This window comes from Bacillus rossius, chromosome 5 (genome assembly GCF_032445375.1).
Source record: "Bacillus rossius redtenbacheri isolate Brsri chromosome 5, Brsri_v3, whole genome shotgun sequence".
Lineage (NCBI taxonomy): Eukaryota > Metazoa > Arthropoda > Insecta > Phasmatodea > Bacillidae > Bacillus > Bacillus rossius.
Window position 1 is genome coordinate 24,582,749 of NC_086333.1, and position 19,431 is coordinate 24,602,179.

Here is a 19,431-nt window from a genome sequence, read left to right on the forward strand (position 1 = left end):
TCAAAGCATATATATCGACAGTGAGCATGACGTCATGTCCGCCATCTTGTCTTCGATGTTGGAAACCATCATCATTGTATCGGCGGCGAGAGTGCGCTGACGCCATGTTAGTTTGATTCTTACCCTCTAGAGTGCAGTAATAATTTATTACTGTGACACCCGACATCTTGAAATTTGGCCGCCATCTTGAAAATCCGTAATTTTAATGCTAGAGATTCGGGAAAAAGTTCAAAAATAATTAAATAAATTTGTAATCTATATACTGATTGATTAGATCGACTAAGGTCCTTGGTTCGATCCCTGGTCGATACAAAACAAATTTAATTTAAAAAATACCACAAAAGTGTTAGGTTTGAGAAAATAAAAACACCACAAGTTCTTTTAAAAAAAAACTTTTATTACATAAATTCAATACACTACTACAAGTACAAAAATAATACACAGACATAGAACTAAAGTCTTGTGGATTTCTCGATTCAAACAGTCTTCTTATTGTATGGACTAAGTCCTTTACATGTTCGTAAATGTCTATTCAGTCTATCAGGTCGACATAATGGTACACCACAATTTTCACACAAAACCGAATTATCGACTTCATTAAAAGGACAGTGATATATTTCGTGTCGTTTTGCAATTTGAATATTTGCTAATGTTTTGTTACAAAATATACAGCTTGATTCTGATGAATGTACAGACAGTCTATCACAATTCCTGAGGTGACGTTTTAATCTTCCATAACGTTTAAACTTGCTTAAACACCTGTTGCACTGATATTTAATGCGTTCAGAGTTATTATTACAATTGTGTATTACATAATCACGTAATTTCAAGTTTTTGATCTTGTCACAGTACGTACAGTTGGGCGATGGAACACTGTTGGATGCTCCTTCCTTTATCAATGACACTGGAACTGTTGACAACCATTGTAACACTGCTGTCATGTTAACTTCTGAAGCCGTTGAGGTCTGCTCTGCAGAAGATGTTGCACGCGTCGAAATCTCCTGCTGTGCGGAGAGAGCAGGTGTAGCTGTAGACGACGTAGTCATCGTGGTCTGCACTGATGATGGTAGACCTTCGATCCAGGTCGGTGTTGATACTGGTAAAGACGCCATCGAGGTCTCAAGAACAGCTAGATACTGGTCTATTATTCAAGGCTGACTACCCGATGTGTTCATCACCGCAGCCAGAGACGGACTAAATGTTCATATCACCAGGGTCTCACTTATATATATTCTCATCAGCTGGTACAACACATGAGTCAAAACAATAACCATGTTCATTATACTTGCACTTAACTGTCTCGGAGCATTTTATATAATGACGATGTAAGCTGTCGAGGCGTGAAATTAGTTTATTACACTTATTGCACTGAAATTGTATTCGTTTCAGTAAATTATTCGGACAACTGCTTCTTTCATGTCTGCGAGCGCTTGAAGTTCTAGTAAATGATGCGACACAGTATTTGCACTGATTCGAAGTACGCTCTTCATTAATTGAAGTCTCCTCTGCAGTCGGTATCGAGATCTCCGCAGCTGTCGACAACGCAGGCATTGAGTTCTCCGCTGTCGTGGTCTCCTCTGCATCCGGTATCGGAATCTCCGACTCCATCATCATTGCTGTCATCGAGGTCCCCGCTGCTGACGGTAAACAGTCTATCCCGGTCGACATTGGAGCAGTAACTACGAAATTTACTGAAGAGAGCAGGTCCGTACTGCACCGCGGCCAGAGGTATACTGAGGCTCCACTCGTCTGAACTTCGCTTATATACCCGCAGTCTACTGGAATACTACATTAGTCAAAATATTGTCTGTATTTAAAATTAATTTTTATTGGGTACCTAAAAATTGTAGAAATAAAAAACAAACACAAGTTCAGGTTTTACACATTTATTTATAAAAATTACACAAATGCATGTTAGGTTAAGGAATTAAGCATTTTCGCAAGCAAAGTCTTTAATGCCGCACGAACTGCCTCTTCGACTCCGGTTCCAACTGGTTCGCAGGTCACGGGATCAGGAACACAGGTTTCCAGCTGGTCATCTTCTGCGATGTCGTCATCTCGAGCGAGACATGGTCGATGGCGTCTGTGACCACGTCTGCGCCTTGGCTCTACTGCAGTGCTAGTTGGGACAGATTCACTGCCTGAACTTTGACGACGAGACGAACGTCGTTTGGACGTCTGCGTAGAAGCATCACAGGTCGCAACAGGTTGCAACACGTTCATGTTTGGTGTTGCACGTGCAGACGAGACGACTACCTCATCGATGCTAGCAGGAAGGATTGTGTGCGGTCTCATGTGATAGACGGCACAGTTTCCAGGTTCGCAACAATCTAATAGCTGCTGAGTCGGTTCGTAGGACACAGGAAAGTGCGCAAACCGCCAATGCTGAGCATCTCCATCACAGGTTTCTGTATATGTACGTAGATACCCGGAATCCCAGTAGCTGTACTCGACACTGCTGAAGCTAGGTCTTGCGCTCACGTACACGTTAGCAGGATGAAACGTAAACATCTTCTTGCAGGTCGAACGTCAACTGAAGACACGTACGTAGGTACGACATTTATATATGCAGACTCCTACTAACACTGTGTGTGCCATTTCTGCATTAACTGCGAGTTTGTACAGGCACAGACACGTTCAAACTTGTCACTTGGCTGCACATCGTATATTGCACTAAGCTTGCGCAGGGAAGGACAGCCATAGTCGGTCTGTAGGTCTTCAATTTCAACTGCTCCGTCATTACACAGATCTCGTAGCCATTTTTTCTGTTCAGGTCCGGCAACGTATATTGTTTCGTTTTGAACTAGTAAATCTTGAAGTGTGTTTTTCACTTGGTGGTATGGGATTTTTCCTTCGTCCCACTCTAGTCCGTGATAATATTTGCATAGCCATTCGTTCGAACGTTTACTTTTTTCGTCTAGTAGTTTCCAAGGATACGGAGGTCGGAAGCTGCGGGTTCGAGTCTTGTCTCCGGAGGTGACGGCAATTTCTTTGAGAACAAAGCCGTTTTGACTCTGGAAACCTTGCAGGTTGCAGTACATCTTGTCGCTAGCAATGCTCGATTGTAACTGAATTATTATCGCAAACGAAACAGTATTTAAGTCAGAATTTTCACAAGTTTGTCTCGACAATTGTATGATGCAAGCCGATCGTGAAGTATCAGACAAAAAGCATAAGTGTTTGGTGGAATATTTCCGCTAGTCGATATCTCGATCCTACAGTCGATGATGTTTGAATTTAATCGATCATCCTGTTTGGAAACGTCAAACACCATTAACGGAGCCTTGTTCTTGAAACTGTCGGGACTCAGTATCGGTGACTGTCTCCGCCCATAGTAAGCTTGCTGAAACTTGGCATACATTTGATATGCGAGAAGAAATCTTCCACTTTCAAAGTCCATGTTCATATCAACGTACGAATAACTTTCGCTGTTTAAAAATATTTTTACATTACGTAATTGACAGTTATCGAATAAGGAACGACTTACTCCTGCATTGAGCTGTCTTCCGGTCTGAAGCCCGACGATGATGTATCTTGGTTTTTCCGTAGCGAAGCTGGACTTTACTATCCAATTAATACGCTGACTATGAGGAAAGCCAGGATAAGTTTCCAGGCTCCAGGATCGGAATGGCACATCGAAGTTCTTGCCATTTTCTATGTTCTTCAACATCTTGACTCGTTCAACGGTGCTCTCTTGGATGTGGGGCAGCATCCACTCGATAGACTGTAGTGTTAGCGAGACATCTTGAGGGTTTTCTGCAGCGACGACAATTGCATTAATGTGCGTGTTGGCTAGAAGCAGTACGAGCTCTTGTTTCGAATTAATGATTATATGCCTGTAGTCCTCAGCGAATCCAAGAAGCATGGACAGAGGAACACAAACTTCGAACTTTCCTTCGGCATAAACCGGAAGCTTATATTCATCCTCGAGAGCCCAACCGGCCATCTTTGCAGCAGTCAGTTCATTTGGCGTGAGCGAAAGGTAATTTTTCATAGCAGATGTTATGCCTACATCTCTCGTCTGGTCTACCTCGACGCCATTGAGTACATATGTAACGCGCTCGATGAAGTGAAGAATACCATTGCAGGATATTGACGTCGTTGTCGGATGCGTACCATCCGCTTTTGTAAGCATGCCTCTTATACGTAGAAATGACTGTGAAGGTAAAGTACAAATATCTTGGTGCTGTACAGCAATGCGTACTTCCGATGGAAGTGCGTACGGTCCGAGCAGGAAAGGCTGGTACTCGTGCAATTCCATTTTCGTAATGCTGTCATCAAAAATGACCGGATCTTCCACGTTGAGGATTTCGTCTTCCATATTTATTCGGCACTTGTCCAATACTAAGAAGATACTTGATGTTGTCAGGTGTTAATGCACCGATGTCTGGTAGAGAACTGTTCTTATTCACGTCAATACGACTTCTTTTATAACTGTTCGGTGTTACGAACTTTATGCCCATCGCTTCAAGTGCAGCCGTAATGTAATTTCTTCGTCTTGAAAATTCACCAATCGTCCTCGCTGGTCAACGATTCTGACGACGACTTCGTGTGCGCACTTCACGACGACTGGAACGTAAATGATACTTTGCGGTACTTCGACCAGTTTATATCCTGGCGGGACCATCGGCGAAAATTCGTGCAGCATGTTGCTTAGTCTTCCGTTGAGATACGTTCCACTTGCCAAATTACAGTTTATTCTTATGACATTCACAGGCAAAATGTTTACTGCACGCGTAGATTCGTACGTTCTTCCTGCATCATACACCTTTGATTCGAATCCTAACATCGAACCTATGGTCCCAGGTTTCGTAAAGTCGACAATTTCACTGCATGTTAGAATGCTTTTTTGAGTGTTTGGATTTCCACGCAGTTGAAAGTCTACATCCTGTGGTAACATATCCCTGATGTAATTTGCAATGTCGTCAATTTCGTAAGATCCAACAGGTAACTGTATTTCATGAGCGGTCCCATCGCTTTTCAGGAAGCAGATCTTGCAGTTTTCTTCGTCGATATTCGGTATGGCATTATACGTTTGAAAATCTACGAGTCCGATACACCATTCTCCGTCTAAATCCAGAGGCGGGAAATGAACCGCCCGCAGCTCAGATGCGTGACCTGTCAAGGTAAGTGTTATCGACATGACTAATAAATTATCATCACTGCACAGCCTTTAAGTAGTAATTTTTATTTGTCAGCTAAATTATTTTTTTAGTTAAAAAGCGAAGACACAAGTGTCCGCAGTTTGTTTGATTAGGCCTCTGTTCCGTTTCGTAATTGTAGAACAGTGTAGTGGTCCGGCCCAGGTACCGCCTAAGTTCAGGCGGAGGTCTCAAATTACCGAAACTGTCGTAGTAAGTAGCTTTTTTTCCAGACTTTATATACGCTACCCAGTGCGTGCCGCGACCTGCAGTCGTGTCTAAATTAATTATGGCGCGTTCGTTGGTTTTTGGTTTGCTGGGTAAAGTGTCTCGCATAAACACGCCGCAGAAATTTGGTATTTTCAATTTGCGTGCGTACTTTATTAAATCTACATTGGTGAGCGGTCGTTTCGGCAGAGAACTTAGGATTTTCGTTTCTTTTTCATGCCTCGGCCTGATTTGTGAGGACGTAAGTACAGGCCTGCGCCGTTTTTTTTACCCATGGCAATGGCTTCCATGCTTGCATTATGTCGCTGTGCTTCTTTTAACTGCTTTCGCTCATTCTTCGAAGTGTTGACTGCCCGCACTATACCGCTCGTTGCACCGATGAGACCGCCGAGAGCACCCAATGCAGGCAAAAGCAAAGGAAGAAATCCTCCTATAATCTTCTTGTCGAGAGTTTGTAATTTTTGCTTGGCTTTTTGTATGCCTGCTCCAGTCTTGCGTTTGGTCTTGCGTGAGTTAGTCTTTGACTTGATGGAGCTGGATCGACGAGCACCCAGTCCTAATTTCGTCTTTGCCTTCATGATTTTAGATACGCCCCAGGCCGTGATTTTTTCTCCTAGACCCGCGTGCGTCGATTTACTTATTTCTTCAGCTTCCTGTGCCAATATCTCGTCGGCCCGGTGCCTGGATTCCAGATCCTTGCTGAGGGAATACGCAATATCGTGCTGCTTGCACTTTTCGTCGAGAGAATTAATGCCCACGTCACCGCGAGCTAACCTTTTCGCTAGTTTAGTGCCGGGGCCGCAAAATCTGTATCCGGGAATGTGTAGCTCGAATGGCAGATTGTTTATCAGCGAGTTCACGAGTCCTGCACCACTGTGTTTTTTGTTCTTACCTCTTCGAGTCATTACGCGCAACTGACCAGAAAGTATAAATGTGTTTGATTTTATACAATTTATTTAGTACAATGCAGGTCGTCAAGCAAGATGTTTGTTTGCCCGTGCGCATTACGCAAAACGATGAAACTATCGGTCGCGAATCGCGACATGGCTTACTGTTGCCTTCTGCTGTACGATGCATAATGGCGGGACCGTCAAACTGTGGCAAGACGTGCGTTCTACTGAGTTTACTGGAGGAGCCAAACGGTCTTCGGTTCGAGAACGTTTACTTGTATTCCAAGTCGTTGCAACAGCCAAAGTACCAGCGCCTAGCAACTGTTCTATGCTCGGTGGAAGGACTGGAGTATTTTCCGTTTAGCGATAATACCGATGTGGTGTCTACCGACGAAGCAAAGCCTAATTCCGTGTTTGTGTTCGACGATGTAATGTGCGAGAAGCAGGGCATTATACAAGAGTACTTTTCCATGGGCAGGCACGCCAAGGTAGACTGCGTATACCTGTGTCAGACGTACAGTAGAATACCCAAACATCTCCTACGAGATAATGCGAATGTTATAGTGCTTTTTCGCATGGACGAACTTAATTTACGTCACGCCTACGACGACCACGTAAACACCGACATGTCGTTTCAGGAATTCAAAGACATGTGTTCCTTGTGTTGGAAAGACGAACACGGATTCATAGTCATCGTAAAGGACTGGCCTCTATATAAGGGCAGGTACAGACGAGGTTTCGATCAGTTTATCGTCAAACATGAGTCATAGCATTTCGAAATTCGGTCGTAGCAGCAGACATACTGTATGCCCCGACTCTGATATCCGCAAATATATTTCGCTACTGTCTCAAAAAGTAGAAAGTGTGAAAAACGAAATAATAGAGTATCTCGTTGCCATCGACCAGCGTGTGGAAGCCTCGGATTCTCGCATTCGCGACATGATCGAAGTATCGAATGCACAAAGACGTGACGATTTGAGGACTTTTCAAAGTAGTCTGAAAGCATCACTATCTCACTTGTCAACAAATTCAGATTTTGCCACACACAAGAAAGAAGTTTCTGCGAAGGAATAAAAAAGTATATAAGGAGGTCTTGCAATAAGTTTTCAGCCAGTACAATGTCGGACCTGGCCAGTGACCTTCATCGAGCTATACAGTCTGTTCGTGAAAAATATTTACTTGCTAGACGAACCAGACTTGCACGTGAGATGGAAAATGAGGAAATATTTAAACCAATCACTAGTCGCCTCGACGAACTTAAAAACAAGGAAGAACCAGCTATCATTGTGAAGACAGAAGTTGAAGATGAAATGCCAACAGTAAAGAAGAGAAAGTATGAACCAGATCGAGAAGAAGAAGACTTAACAAGTACAGAGACCATGCACAAGAAAAAAATACCGAAAAAGGGACATCAAGTGAATGCAATGGTCCGACCATACCTGATATCGTTTACGAGTCGGAATAATGACACGACCTACGGAGTGTACAGAAAACATAATAAGTGGTTCCTCGGTGCTAAAGAAATAGACTTTATACCAGGAAATATCGTTCGCGTAGAAGAGTTCAAAACGCGCGGGACTCCGGGTCTGTACGAATTGCTGTTTCGCAGGGAGCCTAAAGGATATTCTCACAAAGACTTACAAGAGTACAAAAAACTGCTAGAGCTAACCAATGCACATTTTCGCGATAACGATCCAGATAGTGGTGTATATAAAGACGTAGATCATGAAAAAATCGACATTCTCGCTAATCTCTTCAGTGAACTAACAATACATGGCGAAGGTTTAAAAAAGCTAGAAAGTGGTCAGATATTTGACTATGTATATTGGGACGATCCTAATGAATTAGTTGATCGCCTTAGAATTCTACATGCTTCGCTTAGCGTAGGAAACTATTCGCACATCAACGAAATAGTCTCCATACTTGAAGAACTGAGGGAAGCCGGGTACATACAATGAGTCGAACCGGAATCGCTCACGAACTTCATGCTCCTGCTAGACGAAAATACCTTCGTCGCAAAGTCATAGTTCGTGGAATTGATGATTTATTCCAGGCGGACCTTGTTGAGATGATACCGTATTCCCGATTGAATAAAGGTTTCAAGTACATGTTGACAGTCATCGATGTTTATAGCAAGTTCGCTTGGGCTAGACCTGTCAAATCAAAGACTGCAACTGAAGTAGCCAAGGCCATGAACAATATTTTGCGTGATGGACGTGTACCGTCGCACCTGCAAACGGACCTCGGGAAAGAATTCTACAATGCATCCTTCAAGGCTTTGATGAAGAAGTATGGCATCAAACACTACTCTACATTTAGTAATGTCAAAGCCTCCGTTGTCGAAAGGTTTAACAGAACTTTGCGATCCAAGATGTGGCGGCAGTTCACGGCTAACGGAAATTACAAGTGGCTTGACATCTTGCCGAAACTAATAAACGAGTATAATTCCACGATGCATTCTACCACGAAAATGAAGCCAAAGGACGTAAGGGACAATCGCCTGCTTCGAACAGTGTTTTCCAACATGAAGAAGAGAGATCCACGAAAGCGTAAAGCTAACGTCGGTGACATTGTGCGAATCTCCAAGCAGAAAGGTATCTTCGAGAAAGGTTTCACTGCGAACTGGAGTCCCGAACTTTTCCGTGTGACACATGTTCGTGAATCAGAGCCTAGGACCTACTACCTCGAAGATTTGGACCACAAACCTATCCGTGGCGGCTTCTATGCCGAAGAGATTCAGCCTACGTTGTATCCTGATATGTACTTGGTGGAGAAGATTATAAAACGAAGAAACGGACTGTCCTACGTCAAGTGGTGGGGCTTTCCACCTCGCTTTAATTCGTGGGTGGCAGATGCAGACATCGAGAAATCCACAAGACTTTAGTTCTATGTCTGTGTATTATTTTTTGTACTTGTAGTAGTGTATTAAATTTATGTAATAAAAGTTTTTTTTTTAAAAGAACTTGTGGTGTTTTTATTTTCTCAAACCTAACACTTTTGTGGTATTTTTTAAATTAAAGTTGTTTTGTATCGACCAGGGATCGAACCAAGGACCTTAGTCGATCTAATCAATCAGTATATAGATTACAAGTTTATTTAATTAATTTTGAACTTTTTCCTGAATCTCTAGCATTAAAATTACGGATTTTCAAGATGGCGGCCAAATTTCAAGATTTCGGGTGTCACAGTAATAAATTATTACTGCACTCTAGCGGGTAAGAATCAAACTAACATGGCGTCAGCGCACTCTCGCCGCCGATACAATGATGATGGTTTCCAACATCGAAGACAAGATGGCGGACATGACGTCATGCTCACTGTCGATATATATGCTTTGAAAAAAGTGGTGGGGGCCAGTCAGTCTGCCTGCAGCCACCATTGCGGAAGGAGCCTGTCGCCATTTTTAATTTTTTTGACCTCGTCGGGTTCGAACCGAGGACTCCGAACTCCGTGTCTAAAAGTACCTTTTTTAAATATTTTTTATTAAAATTTTATTAATTTAATTTTTTTATAAATTTTAAAAAAAATTTCATTAAAATCGGATAATAAATAAAAAAGTTAAAGATGGCGGACGTAACGGAAATTGCAACGGTGACGTCATAATCCAAGATGGCGGAAAACAAAATGGTGGAAAGTTCGAGAAAACAAAATGACGTCATCCAAGATGGCGGATCCAAAATGGCGGATCCAAAATGGCCGCCGTGATCTACTTATCCCGTTACGTTATGTCCCGTTACGTTATGTCCCGTTACGCTGTGTCCCGTTACGCTCGTCCAAGATGGCCGCCGTGACGTCAAAATCCAAGATGGCGGACAGACAATCACAATCCGCACCATCCACATCCTGAATCCTGTCCCAGTAGCCCCTATCATATACTACTTACATTGTGTTATATTTGGCCCGTTTGAAAAATAATTCATATATGTAGGGTAATTAGAAACAAACATAAGATAAACGTGTCGTATAAACTAGGACACATGCCGGGGAGCGTGTAGCCATCAATTACTAAAGCGATCTTGTATTTTGGTTTCCAAAATTTACTTTTTCTCAAAACTTAACACGAAATTCCTCAAAATTACTTTCTACTGGAAGAAAAACTCCCGTTTTATTTCAGTAAAATGATGGCTGCTAGTAAAATTTTTAAACTGACCAGCTTACAAAAAAAACGATCATTTCAATCCTTCGGTAGTGGACTTTCCCTTATAACCAAATTTGACACACCAGTTCACATATGACACCCTGATTACATTATCCATGGACAATGAGCCTCCAGCAGTTTCCGTTGACCTTGGCCTTGAGCTCGCCGCCATCGTTGTAATTTTCGTTACAGTCGCTATCTTAAAAATTTATAGTTTTCATCAGATAATATCGGGAAAATTTTAAAATTCTTTAAAAATTTTAAATTTATTTATTTATTTAAAAATTTTAAATGTGTCTGCCATTTTAAAAATCCATAATTTATATTTTAATAGGAGAAATTTTTTAATTTATAATAAAATTGAGTTAATTAAATTAAAATCAAAAATCATCACGTACTCTTCGTTTCGAACCCGGCGATGGCAATCGATTAAAAATGATAACGGATTTTTCCTTCATGGAAGCCACAGGAAGATTGACCTCCCACCACTAATGCCAAGGCAGACATTACGTAAGCCTGTATGACGTTATGGCGGCCATCTTCTTTTCGTCTGTTGGAGGTCGCTAACGATATTTGTTTATCGTCTGCTAGAGTACGATAAAGATATATTACTTTAAATTTTGCCCACTAGAGTGCAGGAATCATTTATTACTGTGGCGTCCGCCATCTCTAAATTTGTTGACTATCTTGAATCCCTTAGTTATTAAGCCAGATATTCAGGGAAAAATTCCATAAAAACCATAAAAAAAATCACGTGTTAAAATGATTATAAATTCGATTGATTTCTGTCCTTGGTTCGATCCTTGCTTTATGCAATAAAAGATAATTTCATTAAAATTATCAAAAACGCCAGGTTAGAGAAAAAACCAACATAATTATAAATAAAAAAATAATGTGTTATTTCTAAAAGTACAAAAAACATTGTAGGTACTAACGTTTTTCGATGTCTACAGTCTTCGTAGAAGGTGAAGCGAGTCCTTGCATGCCTTGGCATGTAGTTTCAGCACATTTTTACATGTAAGTCGATTAAACAGCTACGTCCAGTCGGTGACCATGCACACAAGTCAGTTGGCCTGGCATGAAATCGACGGCCAGGAACATTACTTTTGCGGTCAGGCATGTCCAGTCAGCGACCATACACATCAAGTCATAGGCTAGACACGTCCATCGAGTATGTAACCAGCCACGTTTTTATGTAAGCTAGACATATCTATTCAATGGTCAGGAACGCATGTCCAGTAGGTGGCTAGCCATAGCCAGTTGGTAGCCAGCCGCATCAATTAGGTGGTAAAACACTTCCAGTCAGTAGCCAAGAGATAAATTTTCCTCGATACTCGGCGAGCTTTTTAAACTGTTTAAAATGTACAAAATAATATGCATAGGCCAAACGTTTTCAAACCAAGAGGTACTATTAGCCGATATATGACCAACATTTTAAACAGGTCGTTGTCATCATTGTCAATATCAGGCGTATACACCAATCTTCACCAAACTATGAGGACAATCATGTCCTGGGTACATACCTGTTGATGTTCATTCGTCATCGAAGAGGAAGCACGTTCTCAAAAGTAAGCACATCGTCAAAAAGGAAGCACATTCAAAACAAGGAAGAACATTAAACGAAAAAGACTCACAATTGTACGAAAATTAAACATTTAGGATACGATCTCATCAATGGGTTGTGTTTGGTCGTAAGATATGGTAGGATACAATGCCTCTAAAATTTATTGGCACCAAATGTTTTTGGCTCCAAAATTCATTGGTTCCAAAAGTCATTGGGTTGAAAAGTCATTGGCTCCAACAGTCTTTGCCACCAACATTCTTTGGCTCCAAATGTCTTTGGCTCCAAATATCTTTGACTCCAACTGTCTCTGACTCCATCAGCTCCATGTACTCCAATGCTCCAACAGCTCCAAGTGCTCCAAATCTCCAACTGCTCCAAAGGTCCGTAATATCCAAGTGCAATAAAGCTCTAAATGCTCCAAAGCTCTAACTGAATTCAATTTCATTTTGATCGCACTTGCCCCGATTGCTGATAAACTTTATTATTAATCTACATTTTCTTTTACACGGTGATGATTTGTACTTGTTTAAGTTAGAAGTTATAAAATTTAAACAAAAAAAAAGCACTTACACCTTTATGTCCTCGGTGAGTGCAAAAAAAATTACATATTCTTCATTCATGGAAGCCAACTACAGACTGACCTCCCACCACTAATGCCAAGGCAGATATTAGGTCAGCCAACAATATGTTATTTTGCCATCTTAGAAACGCCATCATATTTTCGTATACTGGAGGCCGTCATCTTGTATTATGACATCGCTGCCGCAATTATGTTTTCGTCTACTGGGGGTGCCATTTTTTGTTATGGCATGTCATCCGAAATCTTTTTTTCTTTGGCTGGAAGCCGCCATCTTGGATTATGCCATCATGACCACCATCTTGCTTCTACTGCTGGAGGCAGCTATCTTTATTTTCAGTACTTGTTACTAGGAGTACTAGTGTCATGTAGTGTACAAATCTTCTGCTAAAGAGCGCTGCCACCATCTTGTTTTAAGTAATTGATACCAGAAGTGCTAGTGTCATGTAGTACACACAACATTTGCCAGAGTGTGTCATCGCTATATTGGTTTAAAGTTTACCTGCTGGAGTGCATTATTATTTATGCCAGAGCGCCCGTCATCTTGTCAATTGTCTTGGCAGACATCTTTAAAATCTGTAAATATTTAGCTAGAAATTCGGAAAAATCGAAAAGTATTAAAAAAATAATTCATTAATATATTAATTTATTCGATTCATATAAGTACTTGTTCAATACTTAACTGAAGAAAGATAATGTTAGTTAAAACACTTAATTAACATGCCAATCAAGATGACAAACTCAGACTAAAACTATTTTACGCAGGTTATGTCATCCTTGAGAGCGACGAAAACATGATGGTGGGCCACAACAGACAAAAACTAAATGGCGGCCTCCAGCAGACGAAAACAAGATGGCTGAATACAAAGTGGCAACTTCCAACAACCAAAAACCAGGTGGCGAATGTGATGACATAATCAAAGAATTTGGTCGGGTCAAGGTCATCCAGATGACAGCTGGTATCAATGTTAAAGGTCAAGGTCATTCACAATTTCCAGAACTAAAGAAGACAGAACAGACACCACCACCACCATGTTCAGGAACCAGTAGAATAACATGGTATTATTATATACCTACTACTAAAGTATTGAATATTTGTTACAAAATATATTTAAAGTAAGGTGATTTTAACCATGCCAGTTTGAACCTCTGATATGGATAAGTTATCTTTTGGATGACAACGCCATCGAGGCATGCTCTAGAATAAGGATCAAATAATCTGACTTACATATTTTTTAAATGTTGGTTATATATCTGCGGGTAAGATTACAGCTAGAAATGCTCGTGTCGCAGATTGCACATGCCTTCTTCTAGAGCGCACCAGGCACCTGTGTCGTGTATTGCAAACAGCTCTACCATCAATGTCCCGTGTGTGGTAACACGACTGCATGCACGCAGGGATGCTGGGCACGCTGCTGCTGGCAGTGCTGCTGTGGCAGGGCGCCGGAGCGGCGCGCTGCGACCGCCGGCCCGTGGGCATCAGCTCGCCCCGCCAGAGCGTCGGTGTGCCTTTCGGCGTGCGAGTGGCCTCCCTGCCGCCGGCCGACCAGCCAGACGCCCTGCCGCGCCCCGCCGGCGCCTACCTGCCCGGCCAGGACTACCTCGGTGAGCCCCGCGCCCGCCGTCAGGACTACTTGCGGTGTACATCGGTCTCCCGAATGTGTGGATCTTTGTGATTTCCCGCAGACACATATGGGAGCATGGACCATAACAGGATGTACCATTTCATACCGTAATCGTCAAATATGTTAGTGTGTATCTTCAAACTATAAACCCTGGCAATTATTATTTTTTTTTTGCCTTCACATCGGGAAACTACTTCAGTTGATTAAATTATACTTGGCAATGTAATTTTTTTCTGTTTTTGAAGTAGTTATATCGAATATATTCATACTTCTTCACTAAAATTAGGTCTTAATACAAGTGTAGCTCACCTAAAATGATTTTCAAAATTTTTGTAACTGAACTAACTGAAAAGAGGTTGTGTGTATCACGTTTGGCGTTCTACGCAAGGGGCCAGCTGTCAGTTCGGGCACTTTATTTTAAAAATTTGGCGTTTATCTGGCTTGTAGTGTCGTTTCCGAACCCTTGTTTATACTGGTCATGGTAGGTCAAGCTTCCTGTTTGGCTTAAGCCTTTCCTGTATGGTTGGGTGGCATGGCCGATCAGGAACGAGCTTATTTGGTTGGTTGATATATTGGCTAATCAGTGATTACTATGTTGTTGTTTCAGTTTTGGTAACTTTTGAATAGTTGCAGCCCCCACTTTCCCTCTGTTTTCTGGCAGGCTGAAGTAAAAAGTCCCAAACGGGACCATCTGCGGGAAAAAACAACCTACGTTACTTCTTGCTTACATCACTCCTTTTATCCCCTCCCTTAATTATAAAGCTGAAACAGCTGTGTACAAGTACAACTGTACAGGTAACACTTACCGTACTGATTAAACTATTTTATTACTGGCTGTTAAATTTGAACTTTTGTTTGTTTTAATTTCGTTTAGATTTATTTCTGTTAATGTGTGCATTATATAAATTCTATATATTTAAGGTCTTTTTTGGTGCTTAGCTTCAATGCATAATCCTTAATTCCTTTAGTTTCATATTTGAAGTTACTTTAAACAACCGCCCGTAAATATGTCTTAGATATTGTGATTGGCTGACGTCATCACAGCGTGAAGTTCAATATTTAAACTTTCTAGGCCTAGCTTGGATTGTTGAAATACTTGAACGCTAAGACAAAGGTATGCTGGGTAATGAAACCTGAGTGGGTTGTGGACCATTATGGAAAACAACATCAATATTCATGTCATCATACAAATTTGTGTGTGTATTTGTGACACCCACAAGTATTTTTGTATTGTTGCTGTTAAATTATGCCTAAGAATGCGGATTATGCTTAGTTATAATTTGTTTTATCAGTGCATCAAAACAAATGCAGTCAACTGACAAATAAGTTGGCAACCTCTTTTGGCAATCAAATTTTATGTTTAGTAAGTCACGTCTTGATGATTTGAGAAATGCCAAAGGATTTTAGCCACTTTAACGCTCTCGCACAGGCAAGAAACTTAATTTAACAGTTGCACTTAAGTAGGAATATACTTATACATTTCCATAATTCAGTATTAACATGACTTTAAAAAACCTCATACTGCCCGGGAAAAAACCTTTATTTAATATAAATATATCAATTAATAAGTGGATAATATTATTAAGAGTATTTACCATCACAACATACAGGCATTATCCAAAGTAGAGGAAGAACTATAGTTTCCACTAAAAAAATATTATTATTGGACAGCTCTACTTCATTGCGCCAAGCCTTAAAAAACCAAGTGGAATTTTAAACAAAACTACTGTTAGTAACATAAGGAAAAATAAAAAATAATATGTTATGTCTTTAACTTTATAGAAAATAAAATATATAGCAAAGGCATTTAATTTAATTTTTTTGCATATTTGTTCATACTAGTCAATCCATTACCTTATTTACATGTTTATTATACCAAAGTATATCTGCTTCATTTTCTATAATTAAAAGTATATTTAAAAGACTCTTTTTAGGCATCTGAAAAGCTACACAGTAGACTACAGCAGCCATTCTTAATAACTGTATAGCTATACAAATTTCGTTTATTAAGAACCATGCCTATTCGTAGGCGTTTTGAAGTTCATTATAAAAAATTTCCTAATCACGCGAAAAAAAAATGGTCCTCAATTACTTACATTGATTTATAGTGTAATTCATTACCCAAAAATAATATTTCGTATGAAAAACTTAATTCTACTTGAAAAAAGCTCCGGAGCCCTAGACAGCTTACTAAATGCTAATAGAGACATTTTCTCAGCTGCATGTAAGTTGCACTTACGGTGTCTCAGTGACCCTAATACCATATTACCTCAGAGGTAAGGAAGTCTTCTTCTCCAACTTACACTCGTAAAATATGTACGAGTACTGCACATAGCATAGGTGGGCAAAAGGCCCAGAAGGCAGTATGGCTGTGGCCTATTTGAAAGCCAATTTGTAGCACCCTATGTTTATAACTATAGTTTTCGCTCGCATTTACGAAAAGGTTTCACAATGAACCTTTGCCCGACTGCATAATTGAGCCTTCACTAAGTCTGACATGCTTTTGATTCATTTTCTAACGGACTGGTTAGCTGCTTCTCCCTATCAAATTCAACATTTGTCTACATACCTCCAAGAGCACTTAAAGCAGACCTCGTGAATCGCAAAATAAACACTAACCAATAAATGCTAATTCATACTAGGCTCGAAAAATCGCCTACCAACTACCTTTTGATCAGAAGTGCTACACTTGACCACTACATGGACTTGCCGAACACCCTAGCACTACCTAGCAGGCAAATAAAGAACCAGAAGAATAAACCCCTAGTAGTAAAACCTACGAGGGTGATGCCACAAAAACCACAAAATTTAAATTTAATACCATCAATAAACACACGAGAACAACAAACCAAAAATGTAAAAAAGCAGCAACTCGTCAAGCAACCCTGTCTTAAACTCTACCCCAGCTCTTATAAAATCCCAAGGCAAACATAACAAGACTAGAAAAACCTCCTGAAAATTTCATACTCATGAAGAACATAACAAACTTTGACAACAACAGAGACCTCAAAAGCAAAAACCAAAATCTGACCAACCCAATAAAATATGTATTACCCAGAAGAAAATATTTAAACAATTCTAAACCCACAAGATAAAGTATTCAAAAGGACCCTAGAACATGTGTAAGTATCCAACCAACCTGAGATACCCTGGCTTAAGATGGAGTAGATATTTTGACAGCTGAAAGATGAGCTTTCCTAACAAAATGTCCCTTTTCAGAATTCACCGTAACAAATGGTCCATCATATTCCTTATTCTATACTATACTCTATACTTTTATACTATAAATGTAATCTAGGTTTTTCTTTATGTTACCCTATTACACAGCACTAAATCCCTAACAGCAAATTGTCATTTCACCTAAACCTTGTTATACATTTTATTCATGACCCTGTGAGCTTTTTCTAGAGTTATATGAACTTCTCTCCAAACCTGTTCTAGCTGCTTGCCTGAGCTCTAGAAAAAAGATAGCGAAATCTCCCATGATTTTAACAAATGGCGAAGCTACTCCCTACCTAAAGAATCATTCTGGGTGATATACCAGTTGCAATTTGAGGAACAGAATTTAAGGCTACATTTAAAGCCAACAACTCAGTATCCTAAGACCTCTGTTTTCGATGATGGAAAATCGTTAGCACAACTTTAGTTTTATTTATCTACTTAACAAGGTTGGGCCATGAGTAATAGGGGCTGGTGAACATATGTTTGATTCCCTATCTTAAGCACATTTTTGCCATGTTTTGGGAGACGAAGTATGTGACGTTATCTAAATTAATTATTCGGGGCTCACAAATATCTTTCACATTTTGTTTTTGTTGAGTAAAAATCGAATAATCTTTCCTATCCCACAGAGCTATAAAAACTAAAAAACCTAGATATCATATCAACTATAATCAGAATGCAATCATGCCCCTTACTTAAGCGAGAGAGAGGTCCAAACATGTCAATTTAAACTCTTTCCCAGGTTTATTTTCTGGCATTTGGACCAAGTGCATCCCTACCATGGAGATTTGAGGATATTTTTCTATCTGACATTCTCTACTTTTGCCACACGTTCTTTTATTTTCTGAAGCACGCCTTGCCAATAAAATTTATTTCTGATTTTCTTTTCAGTTTTCTGGAAACCCTAAAGTAGTCATATAAATAATGCAAAACCATGGCTCTCACAGCTTTCAGAACCCAGACAAATTTATTTCCCATCTTATTTAGGTTGTAGATGTCATTCTTCATTACTGTAAAAAAAATTGATCCTCCATCCTCAATATGATCGGGGATGGATGCCCTCTTAGGACCTTTGTGTTTCCATTGAGCAATGTTTGTGAAGAATTCTGAAATAATTTGCATGGCAGCACATTATTTCTGACCTTCCTCTCGTAAAACATCAAATTCTCCTGGGTCATAAATGCGCATAACTGCATCCGCCACACAATTTTCACATCCATGTATATAATCAAAATCTTAATCTGTTTATGTGCATGATCCAGTAGCCTTTCTTTTATTTCAACAGCCTCGGGTGAGAGAACACGCAGCTAAGAGCTTGGTTGTGAGAAGACAAAACACATTATGATCTAGATACAGGCAAACCTTTCCATCCTGAGTATGCAAACTAAAGATTCCTTCTCATATGCATTCTAAAAATTCCTTCTCATATGCACTTTAAGCTTGATCATGCTCATTTAAAATCAGACTCGCATACACTATCAGTCTAAGGTCCCCTTCATTATCCTGTATTAGAACATCTACAATCACTAGACTACTCACTTCAACTTACGCAATGAAACTGTTGTTAAAGTTTGGAAGTCTTACTGTTGGTGGATGAGAAATCAAATACTTCAGATTACAAAATGTCTCTCATTGTTTTCTTTTCATTTAAATACCAAGTACTTTTCCTTGAGTTGATTCAAGAGACCTCAATGTTCTACATAATTTGTGATAGATTTGGAAAATAACACACCAATACAAACAAATGCATTCTTGTCAAAATCAATTACAAAGATTTCATACACACCATAAACCCCAAGAACTTTGACTGGCTACTAGCCAAAACTACTTTCTTAGGATTTATAGTCGGTCCTGCACATCTCAGCTTCTCTAAAAACCCGACATATATGCTGCATGTTTTCTAAAAATATGTTGTAGAAAAATCAATATGTCGTCCAAGACACCACAGACTTAAATTATAATTTCTCCATAGTAAATTTATAATGCGAAAAAGACACTGCCAACTAAAATTAACACCAAATGGAATCCTCTCCCATTGTTAGTGCC

The 19,431-nt window shown here is 40.0% G+C and overlaps 1 protein-coding gene across 1 annotated transcript in view; it reads left to right on the forward strand.

The window, feature by feature from the left end:
• Positions 1-19,431, forward strand: part of LOC134531649 (spondin-1) — a 174,545-nt gene that overhangs the window by 9,235 nt on the left and 145,879 nt on the right. The window contains exon 2 of the mRNA XM_063367418.1: positions 13,937-14,143. Coding sequence (XP_063223488.1) covers positions 13,939-14,143 — 205 coding nt within the window. The 5' untranslated portion in view covers positions 13,937-13,938. The remainder of the gene's footprint in view (positions 1-13,936; positions 14,144-19,431) is intronic.